The sequence below is a fragment of the Episyrphus balteatus genome, chromosome 4 (assembly GCF_945859705.1).
Source record: "Episyrphus balteatus chromosome 4, idEpiBalt1.1, whole genome shotgun sequence".
NCBI classification, from domain to species: Eukaryota; Metazoa; Arthropoda; class Insecta; order Diptera; family Syrphidae; genus Episyrphus; species Episyrphus balteatus.
The window spans coordinates 48,003,740-48,015,749 of NC_079137.1; the positions used below are offsets into that span (position 1 = coordinate 48,003,740).

Below are 12,010 nucleotides of genomic sequence, written 5' to 3' on the forward strand. Positions count from 1 at the left end.
AAGTTTTTTGATACACCACACGAACGAACAGAAAAATTAATTTTAAAAATATTTTTTTGTGATTGAAAAACAAAATTATTTTTGATTTTTTTCATAAATTTTTTTCAAAAAAAAGCAAAGTAACTATTTTTCTTTCATTTATTTCTTTTTGCCTTTTTTACCCTTTCCCTTCCCCTTCGATGACTTCTTTTTGGTTTTAATATATTTCCGCCAATACCGTTGTACAGTTTTGGCTGCTCTTGTTGTCATAAACAGCAGCAATTTTCTTTGGAAATCGGCTGTTTCTTCATTCAATTTCATTTGGGCCAGTTCATTGTATTCATCTTCTTGGCGACGAAATTCGATTAAAAACTCGTCCAACTTTTGTCGTTGTTCATCGTAGGCTATTTGAAGATCTGAATTTTCTTGAATTTTATCACCAATATTTTGGTCATATTTTTTTATAAGACCTTGTAACTGCAGAAGCAGTTTGTTTCTATAAAAAAAAATAACATCAAGTCAGGATAGAATATTAGATAAAAAAAACTTACTTTTCATCTCTGATATCTTTTTCAGTTTTTAAATTCGCTTTTAGACCTTTTTCATATGTTGTTTGAGCTTTTTCTACTTCTTCTGCCAATTGTTCTTGTTTCAGCAAACTGTTTGCATGAAAATCTCGAATCTTATGACTTGATCTTAGTCTAAAAATGTATTAATTCAAAAATGGAATAAAAATTATCTCAAAATGAAAGTTAAAGAATTATTTTTACATTTCTTGTTTGATTTTTAAATTATTTTCCCATTTCTTTGTTGCAAGATCTTCTTCATATTTTTTGATGAGCGCTCGTTTAGCGGCTAGCTTCCAGCGTAAGTTTATTTCTTGATCATGAAGTTGCTTTTTTAGCTCTAGGGAAAAAGAGTGAACCTTGTTAATGAGAACATCTAGATTTGTAAATTCTTTATTTTCTGTTGGGTTTGTTAAAAGACCAGTCAATGGTTGCACAAGTCAACTGTTTTCATTTTTTTGGGTACAGATAGAATACCCTCTATCAATTTTTTGAGTTTATACTTTAAATAGTCACTGTGGCGTATGTGCAACATTTTTTTTCTTAGCTTTTTAGAATAATTCTATTGTTGACCTTTGATTATTCTGGGGTGAAATCGGCTAACGCGATAGTCAAAAACGACAAATTTTGGAGCAAAATCGTCGTTTTTTGACTATCAACTATCAAGTTAGCCGATTCCCCCCGTATGCGTCTATTTATCGAAGTTGATCTGCTGTTCGACAGAAAAACGATAGACGGGAAAAAATACTAAAAACCCGACCAAGGACCGCAATATGGAACAATTTTTTAATAAACTTTCCTTTTCTCATTCAACGGGTTTAATATAGGGTTGTTTCTTTTAAAGTTTTTGAAGATTGGTGGGATAAGCATAGGTATCCCAACTGACAAAAGAGAAACATTTTCCTTACTCTGACAAGGTCGTCTGATAGACCGGCAAAATATATAAAAATCAAAAAATGTTTTCTAATTTTTATTTTACTTAAAAATACGTTAGACATATAAGTTTAAAAAAAACTGTCCTCAAAATTGCATTTTAATTTGATTTAATAATTGTATGGTTATTAAAAGCAAGGTAGAAGTAAAAACTTGTCTCATATGCAATTTTTACTTTGAGTAACTAAGACAATATCTTAAGTTTTCTCCGAATATGGAATCTTGTTAACCGGGTTTCTATTAAATGGAGTTCATGTGAAATTTCGAAAACACACTACTTCAAACCAATATTATGCTTCCCCAGTCCATAATTGATTTTATTTCAATTTGACTTTGGTTAACATTGATTTAGTGAAATATTTTTTTTATTTCGTAAACCATTGTAGCACAATGGTTTACGAAATAAATTAAATAATAATAATAAATAAAAAAATAATAAATAATTAATAATAAGAAATTTTGATGAAATTCAAAAATTTAATTATATGGCAGCACTGTGCAGAGACACGGAGCAGAAAACCAGAGGCACATCCTGAACTCCCCAAAAATCTTCGGACTTAGTTGATTTATTCGAAATCAAACTACATTGATAAATTTTTTATTGTTTCACGAGACATACCCGTTTGTAGTATTTATGCTCAAATATCTCGTTAGACCATACTTTACCTTTAATTTGTCAACAATTTAAAAAAAAAAAGAGAACCATAAATAAAGCTTCCACATGACACCAATTCTACATGTTCAAAAATTGAATGCTTTGCCACTTCTACACACAGGTACAAACAATAATTAATATTTTAGCAATTTAACAATTGGTCTGTAACACATTTTTTCAAAAATTCGTATAGTTTCTAAAACAGACCGGACCATTTATTATTCTGCATGTCCCACTTGTTGAATTGAACTGGCGAAGATAATGCCAAACTATTACTTGGTGCGGAATATTCATCGTACTAGAAGGTAATGAAATAATTACACTTTAACATAAGCCAAATTTGAAGAACCTTAAGAATTTGAACTTTTACGTTTCGCTAAACCTATTTTTTTGCAATGAAACTTGTTTTGCGAGGTAATTTAAAATTTTGGCATTCTATTTTCTATGCTAACCAACAATAAATCAGTCAGTGGTTCAATGGTAAGAGAATGGCTCTAGATGCAAGTGTTTGATAGGTAGAGTCCCGATGCTTTACCTATTTTTTAATTAGTAGAGTTAGTAAAGCGTTAAAGTGAAATTTTCGCAGACACAGCTGCGATTTTGATTATTTTTACTTTCGTCCGGTGTCTATTATTCTTTGCGTCCAATTGTACTTCGAGCTAATGCCAAAATGGATGAATGTTTTCTTTTGAAACTTGGTTATCATTTCTAAGCAATTTCCAAGACCGTCTAAAACGCCTATACCTCCCATATAATATCTTCGAGGTATTGCAATTTTTTTGAAAAGAGCTCTAACAATTTCGATTAAATTTCGTATTCTTAGAACTTTAAGTGCTTCTAATAAAACTGCGTTTGTCAAAAAAAATTGAATATTCGAAATATTGCATTTTGGGTTTTTGAAAAAAAAAAACGTCATCTATATTTCTGCGGCTGGCTCTGTGATTAGCTCCCATAGAAAATTTCTGTTTTACGTTCTTAATAAAAAAACGAAATATTCCACTGCGTTGGTACTACACCAGTGACAAATATAATAAATTTTTGAAAAGAAAATGGTTAGGAATTCTAATTTGGATGAGGCGGTTTTTTTTTTATTATTATACTTACTTGAAAGATTCTTAACAGTTTTTTCATTATCTTGATAAATTCGATGAATCGCCTTTTCCCTTTGCATTTCAACAACTGCCGTAGTTTTTAATCGATCATCAGCAATTGTTTTCAATTTCCTCAATGCATCCAAAAGTTCATTATACTCTTTAGGTATTTTTAATAAATACTCTGGTAAAATTTGTTTAATATTATCATTTTCACAAAACAAATCAATCAATTCAATTAGAGGTATATTAACATGTTGTTTTTTATCATGCATCTAAATAAAATTGAAATAATTTTTTTTTGTGGATTACCAATATAAATTTTAAATTTACCTTTTCAGCCTGCTCAATATAATCTTCATAATATTTTATACATTTTCTTAAATGTGACTTGCCCATACATTGCATCAATACATCTTGATTTTCAAGGAATTCTGGTATTAATATAGCAATTTGTAGTTTTTCAATTCCATTATCAATTATTCTTAAAACACATTCAGCTACGGCAAGATTTTCAGCTGAAATATCACCTTTTGGACAAAAATAAAATATTTTTTTTTTTTTTATTTTACTCAATTTTTTGTACGATTTTACTCACAATCAACAATGCAATTATCAGCTAAGGCTAAAGCACTAGAATTCGCTGGGAAAGGGGTTTCCATTTTAATTTGTGTTTCTTAATTATTTTATTTTTATTAAAAAATAAATAAAATAAAATTTAAGACGCTGAGAAATAAGATGAATTTGTTTTCACTTTGAAAAATAATAATGTCAAGTACCTATTCACCAAGCAACCATGGTTACCTACGCAAGCAATTGGTAGCCACCAAAATAATTGTTTACATAAGCTGGTAACCAAAGGAAGCTTTATAAACAAAATTAATCAAAATTTTGTTGGCACAGCATTTAACCACAAATTGGATTTAAATAGTACTGTAGGGAAAACTCTTTCATCCCTCACGAGATGATCTCAATTTGACTAGAGTTTTCTATCTTTCAATTCTTTGTAGATAACTATTTTTCTCATTCCAAGGACTATTTCAGACCCCAAAATCGCAGCTAAAAACGGACAGACGAAAAACATAGAATTGATTTAAAAATCTTGAAACACCTTTGAAACCGTTAAAAATTGTTTAAAGCTAAATTTTTCAAAATCAGACAGACGAAAAACATAGAATTGCTTTAAAAATCATGAAAAACCTTTGAAACCGTTAAAAATTGTTGAAAGCTAAATTTTTCAAAATCAGACCGCCGGAAAACATAGAATTGCTTTAAAATAAAATAAAACACCTTTGAAACTATTAAAAATTGTTTAAAGCTAATTTTTTCAAAATCAGATAGACGAAAAACATAGAATTGCTTTAAAAATCTTGAAACACCTTTAAAACCGTTTAAAATTGTTTAAAGCTAAATTTTTCAAAATCAGGCAGACGAAAAACTTAGAATTGCTTTAAAAATCTTGAAACACCTTTAAAATTGTTTAAAACTGTTGAAAGCTAAATTTTCAAAATCAGACAGACGAAAAACATAGAATTGCTTTAAAAATCTTGAAACACCTTTGAAACCGTTTAAAATTGTTGAAAGCTAAATTTTCCAAAATCAGACAAACGAAAAACATAGAATTGGTTTAAAAATCTTGAATCACATTTGAAACCGTTAAAAATTGTTTACAGCTAAAATTTTCAAAATCAATAAAAAAAACCAATTAATTTAGATTCTTTAACAAAAAAAGAAATATTTTTTTTTTTATTTTATCTTCTCAACTCTTAAAATATATTCGTCACTCTATCAATATCCATCAGTTCCACATAAAGGTCTTCAATTTTGGTACCAATTTTCTTTGCAACCTCTTGCTTTTCTATGTGCGGTAGGGAAAAGTACGACCAAATCAATTCACCATCAACAATACAACGGCAAGGATTTGTTGCCAATTTCCTCGAACTTTTCAGCGTTCTAAATTCTTTTGGATTCAATCCAGCCAAATGTTCTTTATGTGTTAGTAAAACATTTTGCAACATCAACAATCGCCTATAAGTCTTCTCCGGCAATGGTAAACAATAACCAATACCACCATCTAATGTCCCAAATACAATCATATGTTTATTTTCAAAAAAGAACGGATGTCGTTGATGTGGTCCCTTTTGATGGCATTGCACACGAAACATTGTATTGACTTTTTGTCCCAAATGAAAATCAGCCTTGCGAATGAGTTTCTGTCCACCAAAAGATTCACGAGATTCCGGCTGATACATGTACACAATAAAATTCTCATCAGCATCGGTAACGAAAAATCCCAAATTCGTACTGTCCACAACGAATTCTATATCAAAAACTTCCAATGGCTGAAGATCTCGAGAAACTAGGGATAGCGTTCGATATTCATCTTGGAAACGTAAAATGCTGATAGATTTGTAGACATCGGCAATAAGAATCAATGACTTAACGCAGATAATTCGATGAACATAAATGTGAGTGTCGATAAATGCTACACCTATTAAATCGTCATCTTTGAGCTGCCACAGGTAAATCTTTTGTCCAAGAGCTGTTATAAGAAAGCCAAGAACATCACCAATTGCAGAAACAGGACCTTTTTGTTCCTTCTTAAAGACTTCTTTCAATTTGAATTTTGTCAATGGTTTACCAGGTTCTGGAACAACTTCAATTATATCATAAATGTAGATGTTTCCTCGTGAAGTTATATCCTCACTGTAGTTAAAATTTGTACCAATCGATAGATATTCCTTCAAACCGGAACGAGTTCCTTCATAAGCTAGAGAAACTATTTTAAAAGCTGTTACATGCTCCCATTCTTCTAAATCAATTGAAGCATCCGGAACCATTTCCCAGGTATTTGGTGATATTAGAACAACGCTAAATTTCGATCTAGTTGGATAAATAAACCGCTCGCCTTTGTTCTCCTCAGTCAACTCCTTGTCTTCCCCATTGAAACGGTAATACTTGTTGGTTACCTCTTCGGTCTGTGTTACAACACAATAGACACGATTTTCTCTATGATAGACAATCTGACGTGGTGTACATCTAATTGGAACCTTCCGTATCGGCCATGGAGCATCAAATGTAAGATAATTAGGTAGAACAGCAATTTTCAAATTAAACGAATTATCAAAGAATAAGAATCCACCTGGACAATTGATATTATTAAATGGAGCAAAACTTTTATTTGTAGCATTGCCATAGAGCTTATGCACTCTCAACTCTCCTTTAATTGTCAAAAAGATAAAACACGGATTAAGTCCAGAAACAGCAACTCCATTTAGCCCAGAAACATTTGTAAAATAATGCATTATATTAACATATTCATCATGCAAATGAAATGGATCATGTTCTTCAACATCTTCAATCATCTTCTCAGTCATATCCACTTGATTGATGGTATGGATTTTTTTAAATCGAATCTTAAGATGACCTTTCGTATATCTAAATACTTGATAAACCATTATTTCCAATCGTGTACGAATGAGTAGCAATGGTCGATTACCTTGATTCCCTAAAGGAACCACAATAATTTCCATTGGTACGGGAACATTCAAATTCTGTGGCATACAATTCAATAAAATACCAGTTTTACTATTTTCTCCTTGATTCAATGGCATTGGAACAAATTCCATCGAATCGGTAAGAACATCTGCACCATTGCCAACATTCGTTATCAAATACATCAGTTTCAAATCAGGCATTGAGTAGATTTCTAAATTTCCATTATCACGTGCTACCAACAACCAATAAGTTGGCTTTGATTGTGTAAGAAGTCTTCTCCACCAATCCGTATTCTTGGAACGTGATTTTTTCGCTAAATCTGCAAGATTCTTCATTTTAAGAGCATTTCCTGATTCTCCATATAACATTTCTTCTTCATCTTCAGTTTTCATACTTGGTTCAGCTTTCATATACCCAAAACCACTGCCATATAGAGATGACCCAGATCCAGTTAAATTCATAACATCTTCACATTTCGATGTAAATAATCCAGAAACATCTTTTAAAGCCGATATCGATACCACAGCTGGTACAGTACTAATTGTATTTTTATTAATTGCCAATCGTGGTGTTCCTTTAGTTTCTCGCAATGCTAAAGTAATAACCTGTCCACTAAGAACACGAATGCATACATATGGATCAGCCAAAGACACCTCCACCATCGGCGAACCCACATCAATTGGAACATTCTGAATAAGACGAGTTCCTTGCAAAAGTCTTACATTTCTTGTAGTAACTTGAATAATAAAACGATTATTACCAAGATTTCCAACAAATATCGTCGGTTGATTAACACTAAATCCAGAATTTTCAATTTCATTAATTTCATCACCAGTTTCAAGTACCAATGTAGTTGATCTTTGACTTAGAATCATAAAATCATGATGATCTGATAATCCTTGAGCTTTTTTATTTGGATCATCAAAAACTGTCCATACTTGAAAACATCCTTGCAGCTCGAAAGATGTGATTATTTGTGGAAATATTGTACTGACCATCACACAAAGTGCTCCATTTTTACCATATCCACTGGAACAAACTATTTCCATTTTAACATCAGCTACATGTTCAGCTAATCGATGAGGAGTCTCATCCTCGACTTCAACTCTCTCCCCAACACACATAAAACCAATTGGACCAGCATTTAAAATACTATCGCAAACTTCAAAGATAAACTTGCGCAACTGAACCGAGGTTTTAATCCCCGATCCATAGACTTCAAGTTCTTCATCTTCAGATCGTTTTTTAGGTGCTTCTTTGTCTTTCTCGACATCTGTATCGTCAATAGTTATCACCGTACTCTGATCCTCTTCAGTGAAATGGAGTAAAAGAGAATTCCCTAATCGTGATCCCAGAAACAAATACTCTTCTTGACAAACACAAATGCAACTAGTCAACACACTTGCTGCTGCTTTATGGAAATGGAAGTTCCTTACACTTCTCATTGAATCAACACAAAGAGTGAGAACATAAAGTTCACCACCTTTGAGTGATATGACAATCTTATCAGCATCAATAAAGACAAATTTTGCAGTGTCCAGGGATATTTTAACGCCATCTTGTGGCTTCAATGGAAAGACTGTACTATTATCAGCGATACTATTTAAGCTCACTCCGTATGGAGGAACACTTTGATTTAAATACATTAAAGCGTTTGTGGAGGCAACAAGACAGCCACCAATTGGCTTTTGAATTGCTAGTAATCGAAAGCAATCAAATGGTAGACCAGTCACAGTCCAAATGACTGGATGGACTCTTTGTTGGATGTTGAGAGATATTGCCACCATAACGCAAGTGTCTGATCGAACGGCAATTCGGCCAGGGAATGTCTTAACCGGTTCATAAAGAATCAATAAAGTTGGTTCATAATAACCAAATAAAAATTGAATATCTACAACATTATCAATCTTCTCATCGAGATCTTTTAAAGAAATAATATACGAAGCTAATATTGGAGTTCGTGAAATCAATTGTGTTGGTGTCTTTTTTATAGGTTTCACATCAGCCAATTCAATTTCATCGAGACTATTATCTTTTCTGAAAGGTAAGACAATTAGTTTTTTGCTATAAGCCAACATTACCGCGCATCTGTTGTCCGGATCTACGCGAACTGTTGGCGTGAAATGTCTTCCTGTCCATCCACCTTTGATGTCATCTTCTTCAAAATAATGCAACGAGAGTGTCTTTAATGAAAACGTATCTGGATCGTATTGTAAAACAGATAATTTAGCTTCTTTGAAACTTATTAAAAGTGCATCACGAAGTGATCCAGATAGAGTTACTCTTTCCAAAGACATAACATTGCCATTTAATGTATATGAAGCTAAACATTCTAGTTTCATTTTTGGATTTAAAATTTCAATGTTTTTAGCTCGGATGGTTGGGTCGACATCGGGAAAAATGCGATAAACTTTTAGAATGTTTGTGCCGGCTGTGACGAGATTTTCATCGGTGCTATTGAAGAAGCGGCAGTTTATGGCGTATTCGACACCAGTTGGTGGGTGGGTTACTTTTGCTAGAGAAAACATTTTTTAAGTTGATTTGATTTAATTTGTGTATTTTGTATTTTGATTGGTTTTTTTTTATTTTTGGAAACAAAATTCGGAAAACAAAAATACGCGATGCTGTTTATTTTTTGACAGCAACAGAAAAAGTCGTCACTGTTAGGTTTGTTTGATTTGATATTATTTTATTGGTCTCTGATCTAGGATCTGTTCTTTTGTTATCTCTGTTTTAGTTTAGGGTTTACATTAAACAATTTTTACAGTGATGATTTTTTACTGTTTTTGTAAACATGGAAACTTTTAGGGCCAATTTTGTTCACTTGACGTTGAACATAACTTGATAATTTTTATCCTCAACTTTCGAATTTGCTTTTTTTCAGTCGAAGTTGACGTTTTCAACTTTCGATTTATAACTCAAGAGTTGATCAACTTCCAGTTTTCTCAACTTCCGAAAAAAGTAGAAGTTGGGCAAGAAATTTTTGGTTTAAACAATTTATTGTGGCAAGAAAAAATGTATTTATGGGCGTTAAATAAACTGAAATGGCTCTTAGAAGTTGGAAGATTTATTAACGGCCATATTAGCAATGTTCCATTTGAGGTGGTAGTTTACTCATGAGTAGATCTAGTACTACAATTAACACATGATCTTCTAGTCGAGGAGATACGAATGTATAGGTGTTGTACTAGATTTCTACTCACGAGTAAAGCCTGGTACGCTGCTCGCGCTAAATTTTAGCTCCCATACAAATTATCGAAAATTTTTAGCCGAGATAAAATGGATCCCATACAAGTTATCGATAACTTGTATGGGAATTTTATCTCGGCTAAAATTTAGCGCGAACAGCGTACCAGGCTTAAGTTACCACCTCCAATGGAACAGCCCGACAAACAATTTTGGTTCTATAAAGCTTTACAGATGCAGTTGTTGCTTCTGTAAAGCATTATAGAAGCAAAATTGTTAGTAGGGAGGGCCATTATTCAATAGTTTAAAAAATACATCTGGATATAAAATTGTCAAACGTCAAAAATAAATCCAAATCCAAAATAGTAATTATTCCGATTTTAAGCCTGGTACGCTGCTCGCGCTAAATTTTAGCTCCCATACAAATTATCGAAAATTTTTAGCCGAGATAAAATGGATCCCATACAAGTTATCGATAGCTTGTATGGGAATTTTATCTCAGCTAAAATTTAGCGCGAGCAGCGTACCAGGCTTTAACTATGAAAATGACTATTTTTTTCTCTGTGTGATAGTGAATATTATGGATTTGGATTTATTTTTGACTTTTCAATTTCTTTACATCCAGATGTATTTTTTAAACTATTGAATAATAAGTGCGTTCCTTCGGGAATATTAATCTACTGCTTAGTACTTAAAGCCTGGTACGCTGTTCGCTCTAAATTTTAGCCGAGATAAAATTCCCATACAAGTTATCGATAACTTGAATGGGATCCATTTTATCTCGGCTAAAAATTTTCCATAATTTGTATGGGAGCTAAAATTTAGCGCGAGCAGCGTACCAGGCTTAAAGCTGCTTTTAACTACTTTTTCAATATAGCAAAAGTAGTTCAAAGTAGTTTCAAGTACTAAGCAGTAGATAAATATTCCCAAAGAACCGCAGCTAATATCCCAACTAACAAATTTGCTCCTATAAAGCTTTACAGGTGTTAATATAGCTCCTATAAAGCTTTATAAAAGTGATATTGTTTGTTGGGATGGAGGTAAGTAATCAAAAAACAAATATCCAGGTGAATATCAGTCATGGTTGAACTTTTAAATAGATATTTCGTGATGTTTTAATTCGATTTGAAACCCAAATGATATACGAATCGATTATAAATGACTCAAACAATTTTTTTTCGAAAAGAAAATTTACAATGGAGCAATTATTTTTTCCTTAAATTAGGGGTATTCACGATCTGGTGCAACAGGCCTAATAAAAATGTAAAATTTTATTTTTTTACAATAGATCGTGAACGCTCCTTTTCTTATCTATAGTAAATATTGATGCATGAATGAAATCCATGATGTTTTTTTTTTAACAGGGTTGTTCCTCCACTGTTGCTTCTTCTTTTTTTCCATTTTTTATAATTTAATTCTTTGTTTTGTTCGGGTTAATTAATTTTCACAAATTATTTTACATCAAATGAAAATAAATTACGGGACATGAGTATCGACAAGCCGACAACAATAATGAACAGAATAAAAAAGACAAACTGTTTATCATGGGCGACGCGACGGTGAGCTCCCATCTGTCAAAAATAATTTTACTCTATTGTATTTTTATTTTGCAATAGGGTTGGGGTATAGCAAAAGTGTAAAAAAATTTTAGTCTGTATATTTGGTTGTTTTATTTTAAGAAAATAGGTGTGTTTTTTTGTTTATCTATATAGATTTTGTGCAAAAAAACGACATCGAGATTTTTTAAATCCGTGTAATTATTTGGCAGCACTGAACATTAACTTTGACAGATGTCTGTCAAAAAGTTTGCTTTTGCTTTTTTTATTTTAAAAATTAAAATTTAATAAAACATAGAGAAAGAAACAAACAAAAAAATTCGTAGAATTTTTCCTGTTTTGTCGATTATCATGTTCCTCTCGCTGTGTTTGGTTCCATTCCAAACTACCACCAGGAATTCTACCACATGGTTTGCCCACTGTGAAGGAAGTTGCATCAGCCATAACACCACTTGAACACAAAAAAGAAGGGCTCTATCTGAGAATGTCGACGTCTACACAGACTTCATTGGAGGTGGTAATATTTACCACCCAAAACTTGTTGAT

At 32.2% G+C, this 12,010-nt stretch overlaps 2 protein-coding genes across 2 annotated transcripts; both read right to left on the reverse strand.

The window, feature by feature from the left end:
- Positions 1 to 124: 124 nt before the first annotated feature.
- LOC129917904 (golgin subfamily A member 6-like protein 26) lies at positions 125 to 3,983 on the reverse strand. The gene is made up of 6 exons (XM_055998112.1): positions 3,823 to 3,983; positions 3,558 to 3,754; positions 3,238 to 3,499; positions 750 to 885; positions 531 to 680; positions 125 to 475 (listed from the first exon to the last, which is right to left on the reverse strand). The coding sequence occupies exons 1-6, from the start codon at positions 3,884 to 3,886 to the stop codon at positions 139 to 141; spliced, it is 1,146 nt and encodes a 381-aa protein (XP_055854087.1). The 5' UTR covers positions 3,887 to 3,983; the 3' UTR covers positions 125 to 138.
- Positions 3,984 to 4,929: 946 nt separating this feature from the next.
- Positions 4,930 to 9,381, reverse strand: LOC129918659 (cleavage and polyadenylation specificity factor subunit 1). Its single transcript, XM_055999286.1, has one exon. The coding sequence runs from the start codon at positions 9,248 to 9,250 to the stop codon at positions 4,991 to 4,993; it is 4,260 nt and encodes a 1,419-aa protein (XP_055855261.1). The 5' UTR covers positions 9,251 to 9,381; the 3' UTR covers positions 4,930 to 4,990.
- Between the last annotated feature and the right edge of the window lie 2,629 nt (positions 9,382 to 12,010).